At 41.4% G+C, this 24,792-nt stretch overlaps 1 protein-coding gene across 1 annotated transcript in view; it reads left to right on the top strand.

Moving 5' to 3' along the window:
• CD86 (CD86 molecule) overlaps positions 1-24,319 on the top strand; it is a gene marked incomplete at both ends in the record, with an annotated part of 33,340 nt that extends 9,021 nt beyond the window's left edge. Inside the window, 3 exons of the mRNA XM_084273777.1 lie at positions 20,652-20,821; positions 23,386-23,514; positions 24,194-24,319. Coding sequence (XP_084129903.1) covers positions 20,652-20,821; positions 23,386-23,514; positions 24,194-24,319 — 425 coding nt within the window. The remainder of the gene's footprint in view (positions 1-20,651; positions 20,822-23,385; positions 23,515-24,193) is intronic.
• Between the last annotated feature and the right edge of the window lie 473 nt (positions 24,320-24,792).

The raw sequence follows: 24,792 nt of genomic DNA, 5'->3' as shown, positions 1-24,792 counted from the left end.
ATAGGAAGTATTTTTACCTTTACTCAATATGTGCCAGTTCTCTACTCCTGAATGATCTCTGCACTTTATGTTCTTCAAGAGCACTGACATCTTTGAGGAGGAAGAATGCAGCAGCACTGTGACAAAATTCCGAGGTCTTGTGTCTGCAAGTCTGACATTTACAGCAAGAGCAGGGACATTAGCATCACATTCACAAAGCAAAGTTCAGAACAGAGTTGTAGCCTGGGGACAACAATCCTCCATGGTTTCTGCTGGGTACAAATACTCTTTCCTATTAAATAATGTTGGGAGTTGCTAGATTCCACCTCAATTTTAATTCCATTTTCAAGTGTGTGAGACAATGTGCATGTCCTTTTGAGTTAGCTATACCATTTGGGAGTCAACTTATTAAGCTATTACACTAACATTCCAAATATTTTCATTTAGATTAATATCATTAAACTTTTATTAAAAGTTAAAGGGTTTATTTTTATGTAAAAATGTATAATTCCTAGCAAACTTATTTAATGACTTATTAAAATATACATCTTTTTCTGTGTTGGCGTTTTATTTTCTTTCCATTAAGCAGTATATGGAGAAACACCCACATTGCTGTTCTTGGGGATGAAATATTCCCAAATTGGTTTTTTGGAAGCAAATGAATAAAAAAGGTATCACCACAATGACAAAGAATGATGCAATTGAAGGTTTCATATATTCATTCATGGAGCTGCATAAAATTCTGTGTATGCAAAACTTCTTGATTTATTGGCCTATACACCTCAAAGATTAAGTACAAAATTTCAGTCTGAAAATTTAGCCTATTGGTTCTATGCTGCAGATTGTCAAGTATATGTCCAGTGGGTCACACAGTCTCCTCTAACTCTTGATCAGCATTTGGTTCCTTAAATAAAACATGTGTTAAACTATCAGGTACGCTAAATCAGGTAGATGCTCATTAGATTTGTGTTATCTCTTGTCATTTATATTTTAACAAATGCTGTTATTAATTTAACATCTTCACTTCCCACTCAAGTCATCCACCTCAAACCCTCACTAACATTGAGGTTGTCAGAACAACTGCTAAAACCTCCTTTGTTCCTACCCCAACAAGCCTTGTGGGTCTTTTGTCTTCCACATGACTAGATTCACACATGTATACATACACTCTTGGACAGCTATCTCAGAACTCTCTTACTAATCCCTAAATCTTGGTGTGCCACTTACCTGCTCAGCTTTATGCACTGAAGTGAAAAAATATCACCAACCTTTCGTGTTTGCCCATAGGTGAAAAACAATAACCAGTTCCTCCACAATGCATATGGTATCTGGAAATCTATGCTAGGACCCAAGAGTCTTTCTGTAGCCCATTCACTTAGCACAAATCAAAACTTCCTAGCACTTGGAAATCCATCAGTCTTTGCAATATGTCTTAGTAGCTTTGAGGGGGCTTTTCACCCTGATACACTGTCTACTATCACTATCAGCAGCTGTAACTAATGGGAAAAGTCACATGGTGGGTTAGGTTTAGCTTTTCACAACTCCCTCCCATCCTTAATTTGTTCCTAATTGGTGAATTTGTCAGTTTTCTCCCCTTGCCATCTCCCTAGGTTAGGCTGCCAGCCTTCTTCTATTACCTGATCAATTTCTCTACCTCCTCTTTTCTTGCTCTTAAAATCAACTCTAATTCCCTCCTGCTCCTAAAGACAGTTAAGGGGAAAAAAGCAGATGGGCTTCAGGGAAAAATCTTGATTTGCTTCTATCCATTCAAATGCGTTAATCCTCTGTGCTAGCAGATGCAACGAGCACAGGAGAAAGGTAGCTAGCATTTTTGTCCTCCATACAAATGCATTCAGATTTCTAAGCTATCTCCTCACCTACTCTGTAGGTTTTTTCTTTGACAGCATCCTTTTCAGTCATTCAGTGACTCTATAAACATGGCAAGCAAACAAATGAGCAGACGCCCACTACGTACCACAGCATATAACAGCTTCACTTAAAAGCCCTATTCCTTTATTTTCAGGCATAAGATTACAAATTTCAGAAAATGCTAACAAAGAAATGAAAATGGTGTGTTAAACCAGTATCCAATGCCCTAAGGTAAAATCCTGTCCTCAGACTTACAGTTGTGATAGATTGTTTCAAGTTAACTGATTAACTGCACTGAATCACAGTATAGCTGAGCTTGGAACAGACATAAGAGAGTGCCCAGTTCACGTCCCCTGCTCAAGCAGAGCCACCTGGAGAAAGGTGCCCAGCTCCATGGGTGCATATCACAGAATCACAGAATCATAAGGTTGGAAAAGACCTTTAAGATCATCAAGTCCAACTATTCCCATCCTATGCTAAACCATATCCCTAAATACCTCATCTACCCTTATTTTAAGCACATCCAGGGAGGGTGACTAAACCCCCTCCCTGGGCAGCCTGTTCCAGACCCCGACAACTCTTTCAGTAAAAAATTTCTTCCAAACAGCTAACCTGACCCTGCCCTGGCACAGCTTTGTGCCATTTCCCCTTGTCCTATCACCAGTCATTGGCCTGAAGAGACCATCACCCACCTCTCTACAACCTCCTGTCAGGTACTTGTAGGCAAGATATCTTGCATGTATCAGACTGCATCTGCATATCTCTAAGGAGGGAGACTCCATGACTCATTTGGACAGCCTCTTCCAAGGCTTGGTCACCCTACACAGTGTAAAGGTATTTCCTTATGTTCAGAGGGAAATTCCTGGGTTTCAGTTTGTGCCTGTTACCTCCAGTTCTGTCACTGGGCATCACTGAGAAGAGCCTGACTCAGTCTTTTTCACACCCTCCCTTCAAGCAGTTATAAACATTGATGAGATCTCCCCAAAGCTTCTCTTCTCTAGGCTAAACAGTCCCAGATCACTCAGCCTTTCCTCATACGACAGATGCTCTGGTCCATTCATCATCTTTGTGGTCTTTCACTGGACTCTCTCCACTATGTTTATGTCTTCTCTTGTACTGGGGAACCAAGAACTGGATGCAGGATTCTAGATATGGCCTCACCAGTGCTGAGCAGAGGGGGAGGATCACCTCCCCCTGCCTGCTGGCAATGTTTTCCCTGACACAGCCCAGTACTGCTGGCCACCTTTGCCAGGAGGGCGCACTGCTGCCTCATCTTCAACTTGTCCACTAGGCCATTCATGTTCTTCTCTGCAAAGCTGCTTTCCAGATGGTTTGCCCCAGCCTGTACTGGTGCATGGGGTTACTCCCCGCAGAGTGCAGGACTTTAAATTTCCCTCTGTTGAGGTTCCTCTCCACCTCTTGAGATCCCTCTGGATGGCACCCTCTGGTGTGCCACTCCTCCCATTTCTTTCACCATCGTTAAACTTGCTGAGGGTGTACTTACTCCCATCATCCACATCATTAGTGAAAAGCAAAGTCTGTTAGTTTTACTGTGGATTTCTTTACATCAGGCAGTGCTATTGCAAACAAACAATACTTTCCTCTGGTGAAGAGATAAAGGGACAGTGAAGTGTTGCCCTTCCAGAATATACCATGGGCACTGCTCAGCAGTGAAAATGAGATTGCAGACCTAAGCCTTCATAGAAATTCAATTAGACTATGAGCACTAGAAGGATTTCTTTTTTTAATTGGGTCAGTGGTTAAAACTTTCAATATTATGTACACACCCGGAGCAGAAAATGTACAAAAAACAACTGCAGTACAGGAACTGAGTAGGCTTTATCAAGCAAAATGCTCGATCAGCTAAACACCCTGATACATCACAACCCAGCTGCCCCTAAAGTAATGCAAAACAATTGTTTGATCCCAGAAACCAGCGCTAGGAATCATGGCACATCCTTACATTCCCTTGCCAGTTTTTACCACTCCTTTCCTTCCTCTCATTGACAAAATCTGAGCAGGAAAGTAGATTCAAGGGTATCACCTCCCGGACACGCATCTGCAGGGGAGTTTTGAGGGGCTGACTGTAACCAGCCTCACTGAAACCCAACACTAACGCCCACAGCAGCTGTACACCACGGAGGAGAAGTGTAATCATGCCGCACAACGATGGCCCCTATTCAGGCCACAGGGCTGGGCTCCCGAGGTAACCTGGCAGTCACCTCTGGCCCACCAGGCCTCCCTGAGGCAGGGAGCCCCTCCAGGTGACCCAAGCTTCGGCCTTTGTTCCGACACCCCGGTACCCTTTTGCTTCCACAGCAACTTTTTTCCTTAGAAAACAAACAAAACCAAGGGGGATGGGGGTGGGGAGGGGAGGGGGCGGCCGTTGAGCCGGTCAGCCCGCCGCAGCGCCCTCCGCCCGGCCCTGTAACGACCGCCGGCTGCGGTGGTTGGGGACCCGCGGCGGGTCCCGGTGCGCGCGCCTCGCCTGCCCCCTGGCGGGTGGCGGGCCTCCCGCGGGCTCCCCTCACCGCCCCGCGACAGGGGGGGCGGCCGGGCTACGCTGACAGCCCAGTCTGTGGAGACGCTGCTGTCGGAGGGGGTTCGGGAAGAGGTACGGGCGTCACAGCGCCGCGGGCTGTGACGCAATCACGTCGGGAGGCCTCCGGGCCACTCTCCAGCCCCAAACGGGGTCGGCTGTGAGGCCAGGCTGAGCTGCTCAGGGCTTTGTCCAGTCAAGTCTTCTGAACCTCCAAGGGTGGAAGCTGCGTGGCCTTGCAGAGGGGCACTTGGTCTGCTGCTTGGCTGTCCTCTCAGAGAAAAAGGTTTTCCTTACACTCGGCCTGTCACACCAAATTTGCTCCAATTTAGTCACATCTTTCTTGCGGTGCGTGGACAGGAACTGGACGCAGATGTGTTCCAGATGTGGTCTCAAGAGTGCAGGGTAAAAAAAGGGGTAGCGTCACTCCTCTCATTCCATCTACTGGCACCACTGCTGTCAATACGGCCCTGGATACCATTGGCCCTGTTTGCTGCCAGGGCACTCTTGTGTCATGAGTTACATTGATCAAAATCATCTCACCAGCAGCTTCCTTCGTACTGATGGACTTGTTTTCATCTTTTCCCCATCAGTGGCTAGCACTTTTGTAGATGTGAGGGTCTGTGCTTTCACTCTGCCTGTCCTTAATGCTACATTGTAGTTTTCTTGCCATCTCTCCTCTTCTCAGGCTTAGCCTGCTCTCAACAAATCCTTTGCAATTTGTTCCACGTACATTTTAGGAACTTTTCATGTAAAACTGGAAGGTACTCAGAAGATAGAGAGAAAAGGAGATTTTTTTTTTTTTTTTTTCACATGAACAGAACCATAAAAATCCATGAGACAAGAAGACTTAGGTTTAGAAAGGAGGGAAACTGAATTGCAAGGTGTGTTTGAAAGTAAAATTATATTCAGACAACTGAACGCAACAGGGAGAATGGAATTCACACTAACAATTGAGAATCTGGATAACACATCAGAGACAGGGACAGAGACTCTCTAAAGGAAGAAGTTCTTTTTGATGAAACTTACAAACCCTGCAGGTAAAAATTGTGCTTGATAGCAGTTTTTCTCTCAGGGAAAGTGTTAATAATTCAAGGTATACTCTTACAAGGGAAATTTTGAAAAAAGGATTTATAAAAACTGAAAAAATCAACAGTGTCAGTGTTATACAATCCCAACAAAACAAGGATTCAAATGAGAACATCTGAAATATAAAAATAATCCTTTCTGAGTTTTAATTATTTGCCCCCTCAACTTCTAAAGACCATTTTTGCAAATGGTTTTCAGCATTTTTAAGATGTATTTAAAAAAAAAAAAAAGCTGATGAAATTTTTTTTTAATACTGAAAGGCTTCTCTGCACTGATTTTTGTTATGGTATCATTTCAACTGACCTAAAGAGAAACACTGGGAGACTGGTCTACCAGGCAATAAAGAGACCTGATAGGTTTGGTTAGATAGATTCCACTGTCTAGCATGTTTCACTAGAGATGTATCAATATAAACACAGTGTTTTTTAAGTTACAATAGTACAGTACAACTCCCTTCTGTATACTTTATTTCCTGAGTCTTTTATTGGTGTGATAAGAGCAAGAAGGCCAGAAAAGACAAGGCCCTCTAAAGAGTCTTCCTGTGGTGGAACTGTGAAAAAACAAGAAGTGTAGTACTAGCACTCCAGACAATAGATCATCAGCCATCAGGGACGTGAAAATCCATTCTCTTACATGCCCCTTACAATTTCTGAGCATTTAGGTAGGTTGAATAGGCACCCAGAGGTGAAGATTCCAGCACTGCTTTCATTATGCACACATGACTCCCACTGTGCAATGCAGGGAGTAGTACTGATAGAAGTGTGAAGCCAGGTAGGGGAACCTCAGTGACATTTTGCGAAGCACTCTCTTGCCACATTTTCTAGAGACCTCAATTTTGCTTTCCCTGGGCATTTCAGGAGGTAAACTGAAGAGCACACAGGACAGCCTTCGAGACATTACCGCAATTATTTATTGGCTTTATATAAAAATGTTTCTTACATACTACTGAACTTCTCTGAGATAACTTTATGTACATTGCCACTCTGGCGATCCAACCAATATTAACTGGAGTTTTTGCCTTGTCAATACCGGAAAAATATTTTAAAACCCCTTTTCTTCCCTTTCTCCCTCTCACATGTGCATAAAATGAAAAAACAATAGGGAATGCCCCACCCTTCCAGTCCTGGCAACAGGTCTGCATGTTCAGAAGTCATCGATATCACTTGAGCTGTTGCATTTGATGCCTTGATTGTAGTAGAAGCATCTTTTTTTCTACCTTTCAGTGTATGTCTGAAAAATTTGAACTAAAATAACAGTCCCTCTACTGAGTTCAACAGCCCTTAGGTCTCTCTAGGAGACCTACATATATACAACAGCCCATAGGACTCTCCATGGACTTAGCCCTGTTATTATGAGAAGAAAAAGTTGCCTGAAAGCCAAATTGCACAAGAAGCTTCAAAAACATATGCAGGAAAAACATCCAGAGAAGTTAATTTCCTGATTTGAATACACTTCTTGAAGAACCTCTAACAAGTATGTCAACAAATACAGTATATTAGGTGGCAAGCAACTGCAATGGGTCTTTGTCTTCCTAGCTCTTCCAGGTGATATAAGTACAACCAAAATGATGTTTACATGAACAGATAAAGACAGAAGATTACCACAGGCTTAAATGCTTTCTTCACAAAGATCTGAGTGAAAAAAATGACATTCTCTGTAGCTCCTGATTAAAAGTTTCTGATTACTAGGTAAATCTAGATCTTGGTGCATAAGGACCTTCACAGTAGCTCAGTGAGAGAAAATCAGGAAAAAATGTATTATGTGTAAGTATATTGTGGCAGTACTGCCACTGAATGCATACTCAGCATACTCAGTGGCAAGATCCACTGCTTTTATTTTAAGCAAGTAGTCTGATATAGTGGATAAAAATGCAGTGTCAGGAAAAAGTGAAATAGATTTTACACATGGTAGAGAATGCAGATTGTTCTAACATGTTTGACTCCTGGTCTTCTCCCACTGATGAACAAAAATGTCTATTATTGAAGAGGAGCAAGCTTATTCTATTCCTCATTCGGAGAGCTGGAATCTACTGATGTGATCAAGCAGCTGAGGATAAAACCTTTCTTAACTGATCTTAAGGAGATCTGTGAAAAGAGGCAAAATTCTGGAATTGTGTACCATAAAATATAACAGGCCCTGGAACCAATCCTTCATGAACCATGCTGGGAACTAGGAGGAACATCACAGCCTCATCCCGTATCTTTCTAAGTACACGTAGACCAGCATCTGGAGGAGAACTTACCTGTGTGAGTTTGTGTGTTTGGAGATGTGGGTGCTTCCTGTTTCTTTACATGGGAAAGAGTAAAGACATTTGCCTGAAGCCCTATTCTGTTCAGAAACTTCTGAAGCAGAATGCTACATAGAATTTACTTTCAGTGAGAGAGAAATGTGGTTGCCCTGTTAGTCCTCCAGCCTAATGTATAATTAAACAACTTCTGCGATGTCTCATAAAGAAAAATTATTAAGAATAAATTTGTTTGGGAATTCATTTTTTAAAAAACTAACAAATTTCTTGATTCACAGACAAAAGGAGGAATCTGCTACCTTTAAGTCATAGAAAAAGAGAATTACAGGGCCCTCAACAATGGCCCTGGTAAGAGTAAAAACCAAGTCACTGGTGTCACGGACTGTTCCCTTTTATGACTTTTCTCTTACAGCCTAACCCCCCACATGAAAATAGAGAACTGAGATCTGACCCAGAGTTATCTCCTACCAGTTTTCCATGAGACTCTGCTGTGGAAACATAGCCAGAAGATGATGGAGTCTCAGCCACAGGGAAATGCATCCAAGAGATTAAGTTACTTTCACTGAGGGAGCCAAATGAGGGCCCGTCTAATTCTGTACATGCCATATTCATCCTATGTAGGAACAGCTCACTACTAAAATACCAGAAATGGACCACAGCAATCGTTTAACATTATCTACAGACCAAAGATTCAAAGGAAATTAGGACAGCTGACTAGCTGAAAATTCCAAGGAGCTTATTTCCTGCATTTGAATGTAGATAGGAAAAAATTAAAATGACTGTTGCCATTAGATGCAATCTGATTTATAATCTGATTGCATTTAAACCTTCCAAATTGAAACAATGGAGCTAAGCAGCTCCAAAGAAGAGCTGAGGCAACACTTGGGAAACTAAATTTAAGAGAAGGCATCTGTAGAGGTCCTGGTGTCTTTGCAGCACTGACGTATCTGTCAGAGCAGAAACACAAATTGGCATTGGAGCTATCTAGTCATTTAGGCGCTCAATTTGTCAGCATCATGATAATATGAGAGGAATTCCTAAGGGAAGTAGACAAGTACTGTCACACTGCTCCAAGGGAGAACTAAGGCACAGAGTTAAGCAATTTGACTGAAGCCATACAGGAAGGTTCTGAAAGAGCAAGGTACAGAATCTGATTGCCTGAGAATCACTGCACTGTCTGATTTACAAGGCTGTTCTTCCTTGTTGAGTCAACTGCTTGACAACTGATCTCAATCACAGCAGAACACTTTTCCAACAGGAAATTCACATTCTGGGCTTTGCTTGAACCAGGTTAAAAAAGGATGTAGAAGTTTCTGAATGGCAAGCAGGTTTAGAATCCAGGCAGACTTTGATCTGCAAGGGAAAAAGCACAGTAGGGGAAAAAAGTCAAGTCAGAGGCTTGGAAGTAGCACTCTGGAAAAGGTTGATTAAAGGAAGTATTGGTTTATTGGTTGAAGTATCCTGTATTCTTGTCAGAATGTGCTTTTGTACTATCTAGAGCAAATATCCCTGCTTGTCATCCATCCAAATGAGCATACTTAATCTTTTATTAATAACTGCATTTCTTAAACCAGCCATTCCCATTTCCATGACTCCTGATCCTAGACCGTTGTACACCTGCAGACAGTACTCAGCAGTGTTAGCAGATTTTCCATAGCAATCCTTCAGTAGTTACTCACTTCCCAGACACCTAAGGAAATGCATTGCATCAGCAGTACAGTGCATATATAGGTAGTGGGAAGTGCCAGAAAGCCAGCATTTCTTCAACCTGATTAAGAACTTTGGAACTTTACCATGCTTGGGACAATATAGAAATAGATTGCCTTGTAAATAATTTCATGTCTCATTTGCAGCCATAGAGAGCATGCTTCTCTGTGTACATATTTGCGTCTTCAGTAATTCCAGCCCTGGGGAGCAGGGGGAACCCAAACCCTAACCCCAAAAACCAAACCACTTCATGTTATCACCTTCTTATCTTACCCAGTCAGGCCTCTACTCAGGACACTTGTATCAGAACCCTTTTTCTGTGCTAGTCTTGCTGACCTGTACCTTTTGACAGCTGTTGATAAAAAGCTAGTCACCACCAGGTGATGATGTTTGTTACTGATATGCAGCTTGTGCTTCCAGGCCCCCATGTGAGAAGTTTTGCACTGCTTTTAAACATAGTCCTTCTTAAAACTGGTTCTGGATTTTCTCAAGTAAGATTCTTCATTGGAAAATGCTAATTCTTTGAAACCAGCCTTGTTAATGTGAAAGGGAGATTTTCATAAATTAATTCAGTAAAAGTCTGAAGAAAAAATTATGTGGTTATGATATGTGAATTTAATGTTTTCTAAATGAAGCATTCTTCTTCAACCATAAAATCCTTTTGTTTCCAATATTTATGTTTTAAAATGTTTAAAATGTTCAAAAGCTCAAATGGAAAAAGTCATTTACAAAACCAGTGTAACCATATTTCAGATCTCCACAATCTTTTTTCTCCAGACAGAATTCACATAATTCCCATCCTCTGTGTTTCATAAGCTTAGGGTCTTTGTGCCACTTCAGGAAGAAGAGATACTTCAAAATCAGACCTTCACAGAAACAACTTCTTGAGGCTCCTCTGTAAACTTTCTCTATCTTTTTCACATCGTGGATGCCTATCCAGATTTTGCAAATCAGGCACTCTTCTAAAGCTGTTCTTATTAGGGCCTTTGCCAATAACTTTGCCTGTTTTCCAAACATCTGCTTCGTGTTTAGCATGATTCATATAAAATCACAGACATTGGCAAAATGAATACATTCCATCATGCCCTTTCCTGTAGATCACTTGGGTACTTTAGGTGTTGTTCAGAATTTCTAGATCAAAGAAACAACCCCTTTATATTTCAGCTCCAGGGTCTGAAATACTGCCGGAACAATCTGATCTATCTGTGCAGTACTGCGCTATTTCTAGTTTCATTCCTTGCTGACGAGAGCAAGTGAACAGATTGTAGGCACTGAAGAGCATAAATCGAATCTGAACTTTGAGCACTGATGTGTGATACGCTGGACAAAACATGCCTAGCATTGCTGCTGTCGAGCTCTGTAGCCAGTAAATAACTTCTTTCATACTGACTGCATCAGCACTGCAGAATACAGGGTCCCAGGTAGAGATTTGATATGTATGGATCGGGGAGTCAAATCAGTACCTGTATTAAGGCCAAGATTCAAATGCAGGTATTGCCACATTGTCTGTGTGTCAGTATGTCTGCTCTTACAAAGGTAGACAGAGTAAAGGTGTATATATGTGCATAAAAATTCATTCATTAGGACACAGGACTGAGTGCTGAGTATCTCATCTCTAAAATGGGAATAATAATACTTACTTGCTTGGGTAGGCATCAGTCTCCCCTTAGGTAAGTCACAGGTATTTCGCCACAAAGTTATACTTTCGTGGTCCTTATGGCTGTAGGAAGGGGTAGTAAGTTAATAATTACCCTACAAATAAAGTGTTTGGCCCTTTTAAATTTAAATCCTTGCTGCTCTAAGAACAAGGTCCACAGAGAAAGGAACAGTCCCTGCAGCTGCCAGCCCTTACTTTCTGATTGCTTGGCATGACTTGACTTTACACCTCAACTCTGCACATTAGTGTCCCTGATTGTTAGATAAGGTAATGGTCCCCCAAGCTACAAAACTGCTTTAGCATCCCTAGACAAAAGGCACTGTGGAAGCACAAAAGAACTGTTTACATGAGTTAAAAAATAACTTTTAACCTTTGATCTTGAAGATCTATTTCACCTGTGCACCATATGCTCAAAGGCCTAACAGCTTCAGCTTCACCTTTTTCCTGTGGATGCACTCTGTGACTTCAAAGCCCTTATGCTTTTAGCTTGATGGCATCCAAGATGTTTCTTAGCAATCATATTCTGCCAGCAACACACATTCCTTGCTCCTCAAGATCTGGGAAATTTGCTGCATTCCTCTCTTTTTCACACTGCTCTTTGGAGAAGTTAACCTCTGAAGAAACCCAGGCAAACAAACAAGAAATCCCACAAGCATAAGGGATTTGCAGCGTGTTGAAAATGCATAGGGGTGGAAAAAACAACTCTGTAGTTGTCAGCTGAACCTGATCCAAACAGTCTGATCAGTGATGATAACTTGACTTTGTTTTGTGCAAAAAGACCTTTGTTTATATACCGGTTGCACCACAAGGGGAAACCATTACGAACATTAAAGTAGCTGGACTGGAATAAGAAACACAATGGCTAAAAGACAGGAACAGCACCCTGCAGAAGAAATGCAGTTTTTATAGGGCTTTTGGTGACAAAGGAAATGGTATATGATTTGGAAGGTTTACTTCTGGACAGATATTTTTGAACTGATAATCTTGCCTCTAATATTTGATTTAGGGAATGTTGTGGGTCTATGAAACAGGCAGACATAGGAAGAGGTGGCCACAAGCACCTTACCTATACATCTGTGTGGTGATCATGTTGAGAGACTTAAAAAAAAAAGAAAAAGAGATTCTGCCCAAGCCAAAAGGTCACAAAGAGAATGAAACTATGAGAAAGACAGGAGATCAAATAGCAACCTCACACAGAAAATTGCAAACTGAGTCACTTGGAAGTACAGGACAAGGAGAGGAAAGCCAGATTCTTCCCCTGCTTTCGTCATCTTAACCTTTCCCCTCTAGCAGCGCACTAAATATCACATCACCCAACACTTTCTTACTGACTATTTGATCTCATATCCCAATGCATTCAGCACTCGTCTCCATCTCTCTCTCCCTCCCTGGTCCCAACCTTCCTAAGCATGTAAGAACAGCTGTCCTCAGTTGTAGTAAAGGTCTGCTTAAGAAGGTAGCATACCACCTCTGTAGGTCAGTAGCATATACTGAGGGAAGGAGTAAAAGAACAGTGCAAATGTGGTTCAGTTCACTCCCAGATTCTAGAAATCCCAAAGTTCAAGTCCTCTCCACAGGCCAGAAGAGTCCTGGGTAGATATTCCTTTCACAAGAACATCTAATCCCATTTTGAACCCTTCCATACTTTTTGTCTCAATGACATACAATCTCACTGGACTTCACAACCTATGTGGAAAAGACATTCCATCCTTTTGTTTGTTCAAAACTTCTTCATATGGTTGTACTTGCCTTCCAATCCACTTATTGCATTATGAGGAATGGCAAATTCCTTTATTTATTCTTTCCAGACCATTCATAGTTCTGCAGACCTTAGATGCCTCATCTCCAGACTGAACAGCCTATGTAGTCTCTGCCTGTACATCAGCCATTCCTGTCCACTGACTATTCTTACTCCTTTATTTTGTGACTCTTCTGGTCCCTGTATATCCTGTTTTCAATGGGAAAGACCAGAGCTGATGACAGCATTCCAGATGTGGACGTGTCAGGGTTTTAGCCTTCCCATGGCATATCCAAGTCTACTGAATTCAACAAGAAGCTGAAAGGCAAACAGCTGGTAGTTGAACTGCAACCAGCTGTAACCAGTGTAAGTCTCTTGTACTATACAAGTACTTCTAAAACACAAAGAATTAGATCAACAAATCTAGAAAGCACAAAAAAAAGAAAAAAGTCCAATCATTGCAAAATAAAACATTTTTTCCAGCACCCAAAGCAAACTGGCAGCAGAAAAACAAATTTGAAAAAATGTTATTAAGACCAAGCTACAGTGCTAAATGTTGCCTTCTGCCTTACAAGATGATGGATGATGATTTTTATTTCAAACTCCAAGCAAAATAATTTGGATTCTGGGAAAATTAAAAAATTACCCAATACTACAATACTTTCTGAGGGTGGCAGTGCTACTTGGACAAGCAAATGTTGCAAAGCAAGTGTAATGACTGCACTTGCAAAGGCAAATAGTGAAAGCAGTAAGTATGACAACCACTGATGGAGGACTGTGGGATTGATCAACATAAAGAAAAAGGTAGAATACTAATATTAAGACTCTTGAATACTATGTAAGGCATCATCTCTGAGTACTGTCATTCAATCACCCTAGATTGGAAAATAGTGATGATACTGATTGCTGAACCTTTGTTATAACAAATAAATCATGTTTCAAGTGCTTCCTCTAGTTTCAGAGTTTTGTAGTGTACTTACATAATCTTTCCACAAATTCCTAGAAATTTGAGGTGAACATTGAGAGGCACAAACTTGAATCAATGACTCATTGAAACCTGATTATACTAGAGTAAGAGCCTTTCAACCTGAATGGCTTTAGCCTTAAAAAGCATTTTGAAAACTCTTAAGCAAGGGCTAGCCTCAGAAAAATTAATATTTTCTGTGCTATTTCTCAGAATAGTTTCTGGAATATTAAAGGAATAAATGCATTCTTTTGGGCCACTTTTTATATGTGATCCAGGCAGGTCCCCTTTTGGTTCCTGTCTAGCTTCCTTAGTCATGATGATACTAATGATTGTGAGTGTGTACAGGGAACAGCACCAAATTAAAAATTAATGTATTTTTAATTTTGATTCTTCAATCAGATGGATTCCTGCCCATCTCCACAGCCAACCACACAAAACAAAGAAGGGTAAATGACTGTTTGGGGCCAAGGAACGGCAAGTAGGAAGGTCTTCATCTTGTGACTCTCCTAGGAAGATTTTCTTGGAGCTATAGCCTCAGATACAGAGAGGTGATATATGAAATTCATCTTCATATTTTGTGAGGCCCTTCCTTTTTGCTAAAAATCCAGAACTATGCATCAACATCATTATAATAGGTCCATTTATTTTATCTCTGACCTAGTTGTTGAATTGGCTACCAGGCCGAGGAATAGATATGGTCATAGAATCCATCAAACTGGCCAGTCACTGGCAGAAAATGAGATAAACAAGATCATACCAAGATTTGTTACAGACAATTACACCAAGTCACAAATGGTAGGGTGGAGAAATTATTTTCAAATACCCAGCACTAAAGACCCGTGTAATAAATCACTGCCTGTGTTTGCAGAGTACTCATTCTTGTAACTATGTGAAAATAATCTCTGCCATACTGAATATGGATATTAACTTAAGTGACCTGATTCCTATTTGCAAAGGAGAGGCAATGCTTAACCACACATCTCTTTGGAGCAAAGAACATTCCAAGAAGCAAACTACTTCCTTAGTTGAGACATTTTGTCATACAAACTATTAAGGCTGAAAGAGAACATGGTAGGATGTATAACTAAACATGACACCTCTTCTTTCCTTGCCCTTCAAATGTGATGATAATATTGACCTATAACTGATTATTATTGTCTGTAAAAGCCTGAAGAATCACTGTGCCCAAGAAAAGTGTTTTAAGGTATGATAATTCTGGAAAAATATATGGAAATATAGGCAACATTTTAAATTACTTTTTATGTTTTAAAAAGGAAACAGAATGTACTTTCTGATGTACATTATAGATATCATATCATCCCATTAGCAGCTGTGACACAGAAGATAAGAGGAGATTAATTATTTCCTTTCGTTAATGACCAGATTTGTTCAGTAATGGCTGAACAGTACGTGTCACCATTTCACAGGAAAGAGAGGTGGTTAATGAGAGCTTCATTTAGACTGATGATGAAACAATACTGCAATAAAGGCATAAATTCAGAGGCTGGGATGTTATAAAGACAGGAGGAAGCATTGTGAAGTGTAGTCCGACCTCTTCTGTCACAGAGGCTGTTGGACTTGGAATTATTGCTCTATTAAGAAAAAGCAAATTGAAAATATTTCTGTTGCAGAAGATTATATCAACAATTGTTGGTAACTGTTCTGATAGTTATTTATGAGCAATGTTACAAAATTTACTTGGTTTCAAGTCTAAATTTGCTTAAATTCAAATTCCAATAAATGTTTCTTGCCCTGTTACGTGTGGGTGCTGGCAAATGGGTGTCTGTCCATATCTGAGGAGTCAAGACCTTACCTATCTCTTTTGCCTAGCTTCGAATACCAACCAGGTAAGTTTATCTACTTTTTGCTTTGCTACCTTGAAACTGTCTTTGGTTTTGAAACTGAAGAGCTCTCTATTACCACTTTTTCCCCCACCATGTTGATACTTGATGGCTGTGATAAACTCACACCTTCACCTTCCTTTTCATGAACTAAACAAATCTGTCTATTTAAAATTTTCACAGATTTTTTTTGCCAAATCTAATAATTCTTATGTCCTTTTTCTTGCTCATCACCAGTTTTAAGGCCATCTGTCTTAAAGTGAAAACACTTGCACTTGATACACCATTCCTTCTGTTGCCACAGCAGTGCAAATCAGAGGCAGAAGATCTCCAGTTTATAAATTAACACTTCTTTTGTGCAGCATTGTTCAGATGAACCTGATGTTCATCTACATGTCCGTTGAGATGTCCAACTGCTTCCATAGCAGTTGAGAACTAAGCCATAGTGAATACAAGTAGAGGTGCCAATGTGTGTGGATTTCTCATCATGAATAACCTAACAATAACTGAAGAGATTAGATTGTTGTGAATGACTGAGTAGAAGTGCTGTGGTGAGATGATGGCATTTTGTGTGAATCAAAAAAGTTAACTGAGAACTTACATTAATCCTGCTTTTAAGAATATTTTTTCATCCAATTTTAAAGGTCTTGACTGAAGTGTCTTGGTTAGCAGCAAAAATTGCCCCATGCTGTCTCCTTGCTCCACAGAAAGAGACACATCAGGGGGCTGTTCAGATCTTTTGATGGGGCCTTATACTTCTGTTTTGTGTCAGATAGTAAATATCCGAAAGGATCTGCATTACAGATCAGTGCTTGCACTACCAGTTGTTCATCTGTGTATTGTTGTTAGAGAACAACACACCACAACTAGTTTGTAGAAAGTCAGGTCCCTGTGATTTATGTAGAGGAGTGTGTTAGCATTCAGTCTTTACTACAGTAAAAACTTTAACTAACAGAGATTATAGGGAAAAGTAGCTATTAACCTTGAATAATCATGAATAATTCACCACAACAGCAGCTGAACTGAAGATTCATTTCTCAGTCACTGTTTGTCCAGACAGATAGTACCTGAACTGACCAAAACCAAACACAAAACCCACATTATACTCAGTCTGTCCATAAAAATCTTCTCAAGCCTGCAACTGCATGAAGCAGAATTGACTCTAAATAAATTGTGTTTTAAAATTATTTTTAGCGTCTGAACTAATTAAGATCCTTCTGTTCCTAGAAGGATGTTTATTATTCAAAGTGTAAATTCTCTGAGAATGTGACAGTTTTGGGACAGATCATACGTGCAACTGAAAAGTGAAACAGAAATTATGAGATAAAAGAGTTGGGAGAAGAAACGAAAAAAGACAACTTATGTGCATGTGGCTAGAAATCTGGCTAAAATGCAGCACTTCTGTGACATGCTGTCTTAATACATGTGCAGCAGGAGATCAGGAAGGACAGGAGCTAAGTTGCTGTGGGAATCATGAGTGAAGATCAAGAGGCTTCCCAAGAGTAAATGAGCACTTAATGTTCAGGTTTGACCTTGACATATTTGAATACATACATATAGGTCCTCCAAAAGCACTTGTAAATATGGTGTGGGGGAAACATTCTTAAGCTATCCAGATGAAACTTCAGTCTTCTGATTTCAATGTAGTTCTGTGCTTGTTTTCAATCCTATGGTATGGCTTTTGCTTGGGTTGTCAGTGCTGAAGGCATGTCTCGAAGCCTCCTTTGAGGTCAGATTGGATGGGTCTCAGTCCCGACACTTCACTTGCACTAACTGCAAACTAATACAAAAGGAAAAATAACATTTATGGACCAACATACTTTAAATCACTAATAACTTCAGACAGACAGTGCTTCAGTCTGAGGAGAAAGAAACAGGGCAGTGTGTGTAAGGTTTTTCTGTAGCTCTCCTGAACCAAATATGGCAATGTAGAGAAAAAATAAAGATATGAATATGAGGGAAGACAGTGAGACAACGAATATCAAAAGGAAAAAAATCCACAAAACCAAAACCAAACCCTCAAAAAAGGAAAAAACAACCAAACAAAACTGACTGAGGAAAGAAGATCAGAGAATACAGGAGGAGCCTGGCTGGAATAAACAGACAGCCAGACACTAGTAAAATATGCCTTCAGTTAAGTTATTGTGCTAACACCGGAAAGCTTCATCCTCAGTGGTCTGTTTTTTCATGTTAGTTGTCTCTTTTCATTTATGAGCAAGCAGAGATACTGTTCACCAGGATGATTTTTAAATGCAGAATCAAGTCCTGCTTCTCAGAATTATTGTTTGAAGCTGGCAGCCTTCTGATGCAGATAGCATGACATCCATTTTGGCTCACATGTGGAAAGTTTTCTTTGCAATCATAAAATGTGGACATGAAACTGTTATTTTATCCATGGCTAGGTTCTCAAGCACAAAATTACTCTGTCGTGAGGGAAAACAGGCAGCTCACTAAGCTACCACAAGTAGGCCAAATGTGACCTATAGATCAAGAAAATGCAGGGACTGCTTAATAAACAAAAGCTACAATAGTTACAAATAACATTTTTATCAATAGAGTTGTTGCTGAAAAGTTACAGCAAGGTAGGATTTTAAGAAGCATGTATTTCACTGTGATTAATAGAGGGACAATGTTCTCTGTGTGCTTCTGCTTTGATATTCAGCAAATACCTTGGAGCTTTGGTGTTTGGTTTTTCATGCTCCCTAGGTCAGGATATTCCCGGGTTGCTCAACAAATAACTGCTCAAATGATATTGCTTAGGCTGCTTGTATCTGCCAGAGTAGCCCTGCCCAACTGCGCAGATCCTTAAAAAAAAGCTAAGGAGGGAGAAGAAACACTTAAGGATAACCAAATAAGAAGTGCCTGCATCTGAAAAGGAATATGAGAATGAAGAAGATGAAGAAAGAAAGGAGTGGGAAAAAAAAGGTGAGAATGGACATCACCAGCTGTTTCCAGATACATACAAGAGGAGAACAGACCCTTGCCAAGAAAGTAGAACTTTTCAAAATGAGTTTGGAGGTGGTCCTGGAAAATGTACATGCAGAACAATTCTGCAATGGCAGCAGGGGGGATGGACTGGATGTGAACTTACTGGGTCTCTTCCATCTCCAGTTTCTATGAAAACAGTCACCATACTTTAGCAATATGATAAATATTTAAAAAATCATAGATACAAACTAAATAAAACATATTAAATAACAAGTTCAGCCAATTTAATCATGACTTCTCAACTTTTTAAACCAAGACAGCAGGGAGGAAGAAGGAACAGGCATGAGATTTTTAGTCCTCTTTGTTTAAGGCTAATTCACATAGGACACACCTTCATGAGACTTGTTCAATAACATTTGTGGAGCTGAGATGGAGTTGTTGTTGGATTGTCCTCAGTCCACAGGGCTGCTGGTTTTATCCAATGCACACTGGGTGCTGTCTCTCTCTAGCAGGCTTTAATTCAGATTTTGCCTTGTTTGTGTTTCACTCCTAGCTGGACCAGTAGATTTCATTTGGAGTAGTGTAATACCAGTCTAGTCCTTTCAGCATTTAGTCACCAAAAGCTGATTCCTTTCTTCATTCCTGCACTGATCAAAACAACATCAACTGCCTTCCAAGAGCAAATCTCCTCCTCTGTAAGGGATCCATGTGTTGCAGATACACAGACTTCATGGTCCTCAGCAGGGGAAGAAGAATTTCTGGCTTAAAAAACATAGAACTCATTACTTGAGCACGTGGTATATCCATAAAGTCTAGCTGCAGCAAGGGGTCTTGTGTTCCATGGGACAGCCACTAGACAGTGATATAGACACATCTACACAGCCCAAGCACGCCAGCTTCACACCCCTGTAATTGCCTCAGCCCCTCTCTAGCATTTTCTTCACAGCCAAACAGCTCAAATTTTCTCTGAATCCCAGTCAAAACTCTGCTTGCATATGTTCCTTCTGAGTCCTTTTCTCCCACACAAGCCAAAGATGAGAAACATCCTGTGGTAGAGGGAGCCAGAGATATGTCTCACCTGCGGTCAGCTTGTCCAATTGAAAGAAGACGTCAGCCTTCTGGGTTGTAAGTCTTCAAAGTGTCAGTCTAACTTCTTCATGGGAACATGATTCAGCCATCAGTAAACTGGCTTAAATTTGAGTTTCAGCTTCCCAGAAAATTGGCTTAAGCCATTTACATCCATACCCTTTGTATTGAGCATACCTCTGGCAAGCACCATCTGCATCCTCAGAACTTTGTCAGAATGAACATCAGACTTTCCAGTTATCCCAGTTTATCTGGATAAAGGACACAGATAAGCTGGAAGAGGCTAATTTACAGGAGCAGCAAGCCTGTCCTAGCACCGATCCACTCTCCTGACTAGGGTCAGGTGAACCAGGCAGCTTTCCAAGACCTTTTGGAGATCTGCCTGACTACTGAACTTCAGAACTACAAGAGTTCTATTTGGGAGGTCACCCACATCTTGTTGCAGATGATGGACAGAGTGTCCCTCTTTGGAGTTTCTGCAGGAAAATGCTTCTGTTAATTATTTTGTCCTTCATACCAAGAGGGGGCCAGAAGTGGGCAAACAAAATACCTGTATGCCAAAAACAGCTTTCAATAGGTTCAAGGACAAAGGAACAGAACAGACCTGGCAGATCTTTAAGGATGCTTTCAACAGAGTGCAAGAGCCCTCAATCCCCAGGTGTAAGAAATTGGGCAAGGAAGACAAGAGACCAGGATGGCTGAGTTGAGACCTGCTGGTCAGACTGAAAGGCAAGATGGAATTGTACAGGCAGTGGAAGCAGGGACGGGTATCCTGGGAAAAGTACAGGGATTTTGCCTGGTTGTGTAGGGACAAGGTCAGGAAGGCCAAGGCACAGCTGGAGCTGAACTTGGCAAGGGATGCCAAGAAAAACAAGAAGGGATTCTAAGGGTACACGAACTAGAAAAGGAAGGTTAAAGAAAGTGTACCCCTTTGATGAGCAACAATGGTGAACTAGTAACAACAGCAAAGAAAAGGGTGAGGTTCACAACAATTTTTTTTCCTCAGTCTTTCCTCACTGCTGTCAGGTCGATGGCCCACAAGATGTGGACCAGGAAGACAGAGTCCCTCCCACTGTAAGTGAAGTTAAGGTCTGTGAGCATCTGAGGAACCTGAATGAACACAAGTCCATAGGACCTGATGAGACACATCCCAAAGTCCTGAAGGAACTGGCTGATGTAGTTGCCAAGCCACTCTCCGTGATATTTGAAAAGTCATGGCAGGCAGGTGAAATCCCTAGTGACTGAAAGGAAACATTACACCCATTTTAAAATGGTAGAAAGGAGGACCCTGGGAACTAGCAACCTGTCAGCCTCACCTCTGTACCTGGGAAGGTCATAGAACAGATCCTCCTAGAATCTATGCTGAGGCACAAGACAGCCAGCATTGCTTTACTAGGGGTAAGTCCTACCTGACCAATCCAGTGGCTTTCTACAATGGAGTAACTGGGAAGAGCTACAGATATCATCTATCTGGACTCCTGCAAGGCCATTGACCTCTGATGTTGCTCCCCCACAATATCCTTCTCTCTAAGTTGGAGAGATACAGAATTGATGGGTGTACTGTTCAGTGGATAAGAAGTTGGCTGCATGGTTGCATCTACAGGGTGGTGGTCAATGGCTCGATGTCCAGTTGGAAGACAGTGATAAGCGGTGTTACTCAAGGGTCCATACTGGGACCAGTGCTGCTTAATCTCTTTATTAATTATATTGACAGTGGGATTGAGCAGAGCCTCAACAAGTTTGCTGATGAACCAAACTGGGTAGTGAGGTTAATGTGCCAGAGGGACAGGATGCCATCCAGAGAGACCTGGACAGGCTGGAGAAGTGGGCTCAGATGAACTTCATGAGGTTCAACAAAGCCACGTGCAGGGTCCTGCACCTGGGTTGGGACAATCCCTGTTATCCATTCAGGTTAGGAGATGATTTGCTGAAAAGCAGCCCTGAGGAAAAGGACATGAGTGTACTCATGGATGAAAAGCTGGACATGAGCCACCACTGTGCACCTGCAGCCCAGAAGGCCAACCACATCCTGGGCTGCATCAAAGTGTGGCCAGCAGATCGAGAGAGGTGCTTCTGTCCCTCTACTCTGCTCTGGTAAGACCTCACCTGGAGTCCTGTGTCCAGCTTTGGAGCCCTCAACACAAGAAGGACATGGACCTATTGGAGCACATCCAGAGGAGGGCCACAAAAATAACCAAAGGCCTGGAGCACCTCTCCTGTGAGGACAGGCTGAGAGAGTTGGGTTGTTCAGCTTGGAGAAGTCTCAAGGGGGACCCTATAGCAGCCTTCCTTTCTTACAACACCTGAAAGGTGCTGCAAGAAAGCAAAGGCATCTAGCAATAGGATGAGGGGGAACAATTTCAGACTAGCAAAGGGTAGGTTTAGGTTAGATGTTAGGAAAAAGTTCTTCCATATGAGGGTGGTGGATCACTGGAACAGGTTGCCCAGAGAGACAGTGGAGGCCCCATCCCTGGAGATATTAACTCTGAGCAACCTGACCTAGTGAAGATGTCCCTGCTTACTGCAGGGGATTGGACTAAATGACCTTTAAAGGTCCCTTCTTTTCTGCCTCTACCCCTTCCAACCTAGCACATTCTGTGATTCTATTCTATGATTCTAATAGTCTGCCTTATAAGCTGACACTTGCCCTGTTCACATCAACACATGACCTCACCACTCTCCATGCCTTTATGAGAATGTATCACCTAATGACATTTGCATATTCCCTACTCTTGCTACTCACTGGGAAGTTAACTTGAAACAGAGAAAGTCGTCTCCACAGACAGTGTAAGATGGGTGTGCAGTGCCATCCAACAGAGCTGTTATTCCTGACCAGGGATCATCAGAGATACCATCAGAAGAACCAGCAGCCTAACATAACTTGTGCAACTCTGTCAGGAAGGACACTCCTCATGGACTGTTTGCCTTAATTGCTGCACAGTAAGATTTGTTAGATCCATAAATCCTCAATAGGTCCAATTGACAACACATGCCACTCCAAACAGCGATCTTCTCCAGGAGTTCTTCCCAGCAGGTTTCCACCTCTCTCCCAACCCACTTTTAACTCTGAGTTGGTAATATGCCTGGGCATCTGATGATACAGTTAGAAAACGTACCAGCCCTGCAATCAGACAAAACCCTTGAAAGACGAATGTAGCTGTTTCTATGGGTCCTTCTGTCCTTCTGAACTCTCTTCTTGTTCTGTGAGACACCCCTTGTTGGTCCCTGAAGAATCTCCCCACTGACACGACAGGTGTCTTTCCATCACAAGGGACCTTCTGCAACTTGACAGACTTGCTTGACAATGCAGCCTTTGAGATCAAACCCTGAAGGCCACAGTGCAGTAGAGGAGACCATGCTATTCTGAAAACCAATTAAGTCTCTTCCCACCTCAGCTTTTGTCTTCTTTACCCCTAGGTCTGGTGTCCCACTTTAGCCCTTCCAGGATTTTCCTTATATTTATAGGAAATATTTTAAGATGGTTTTTACTTGTAGTTTTAAATGAACACACAGCTGCCTGTGTCCCATAGTTCTGTGTATTTCTTTTCTTGTTTACTCTCACGTGTGCCTTTCAAGTAGAAGTGATCCTCAGTATTTGTTGGTTTGCTTCTTTCACAGGCATTCTGTCACTGAGATCCTAATGCTGTTTAGTCTTTTGAAGAGATTACAGTAAGTAGGGAACCAAATAATAGAAATAATATATTTTACTTTTACTTGTTATTTTCATGATATATTTTAAGTACATGCTGCATGTGGCAAAGGCAGAGAAAAACCTGGGATATAAGGACAAACTTCCTAATCGAGTCACTATTGAAGCTGGTTTGGATCCAGAGCTTTTAGTTAAAATGCCAGCTTCATCCTCAGAGAAAGTGAGAGACAAAAACTCAATCAACTGTCATTAGCATAGGGCTCAAAATGTTAGTGTTTCCCTAGTGTAATTAACTTGCTATTTCTTTTTCTTCCCACCTAAATAAAACTAAAATGAGGCCATGTGAAACAAAATGAAGGATAGCATGCATCTCAAAAGGACAGGATGGGCAATTCTTCGTCTGGAATGATCTTTGGCCAGCAGTTTAGGCTATTTCCTTGCCAAGAGAGAGATGTGGGTTCATATCTACTTAGACACGGGAGAACCTGAGTCTTCCACATCCTGTCTGAACTCTCCAAACACTGAGATTTGAGGGTGCGCTGACAAAGTGCATTCTGGTGTTACCTGCCTGAACTGCACAGGTGAGAGAGAGAACTGCTGTGTTGCTCAGGTTTAGATATAAGGGGCCTGATTGGATGTAACCAACATTGCATGTAACTACTTTGACTTGTGTAGCTACGCTCTAGAAACCAATGAGTTGTCCATCAAGAGTACAGAAGGTCCCTATGGACTTGTCCTGCTTGGCCCATTTTTACTCATGGAAGCAGTTTTCCCTCTGTTGCTACTGTTGCGATGAAAGGAGCAATCACAAAGTGATGAAATTACAGATAATGTGGAGCTACAATTGATAGCAAATAAAAAAATAAACCTTTCTGTTAACATTGTTTCCTGTTTGATAGAGCCATGCCTCAAATATCCAGCCTCACAAACCCCACCAGTATAAATTCCACTGCTGGCTAAGTGGGGGTAGTGCAGCCATGAATGCAGCAGTATCTGACTTGCAGATTTGGTGGAAGAAGATGTGACATCTGACCTGGATCATGTCCCATTTTAAAGGTTTTGTTTTCTTTCATCTTTTCTGCCTCTACCCCGTAACTAGAGCTAGATGATTACTTAAATGACCAACTTCCTCTTCTTCTCCAGTTTCTGCGCAACCAGAAAATAATCTTTAAAAAGTTTTGGTTTGTTGCCATGCTACAGTGTAGTCCTGAAAAAACTGACTCCAAATACTTGGTGCACAAAGAAATCTTAACTGTTTCTTCAAACAAGAGTTTATTTTGATTTGGGATTCAAAACACTTTCGACTGCTGCAGGGAAGTGTTAGGTTTACTTGGGTCCCTAAATGAACATTTAGTTTAACCTTAATAGAGAACTCTCCAAATGTATAGGCCTTTTATCTGGAACCCTCTCCAATTTGCAATCAGTAAGGTTTTGTTTTGTTGGGTTTGGGTTTGTTTTTCTTTAATCTTGTAAGTATTTGTGGTTGTTTCATTAAGAT

Source organism: Gallinula chloropus (assembly GCF_964237585.1).
Source record: "Gallinula chloropus genome assembly, chromosome: 1".
Lineage (NCBI taxonomy): Eukaryota > Metazoa > Chordata > Aves > Gruiformes > Rallidae > Gallinula > Gallinula chloropus.
This window is presented reverse-complemented; position numbering and strand designations above follow the sequence as displayed.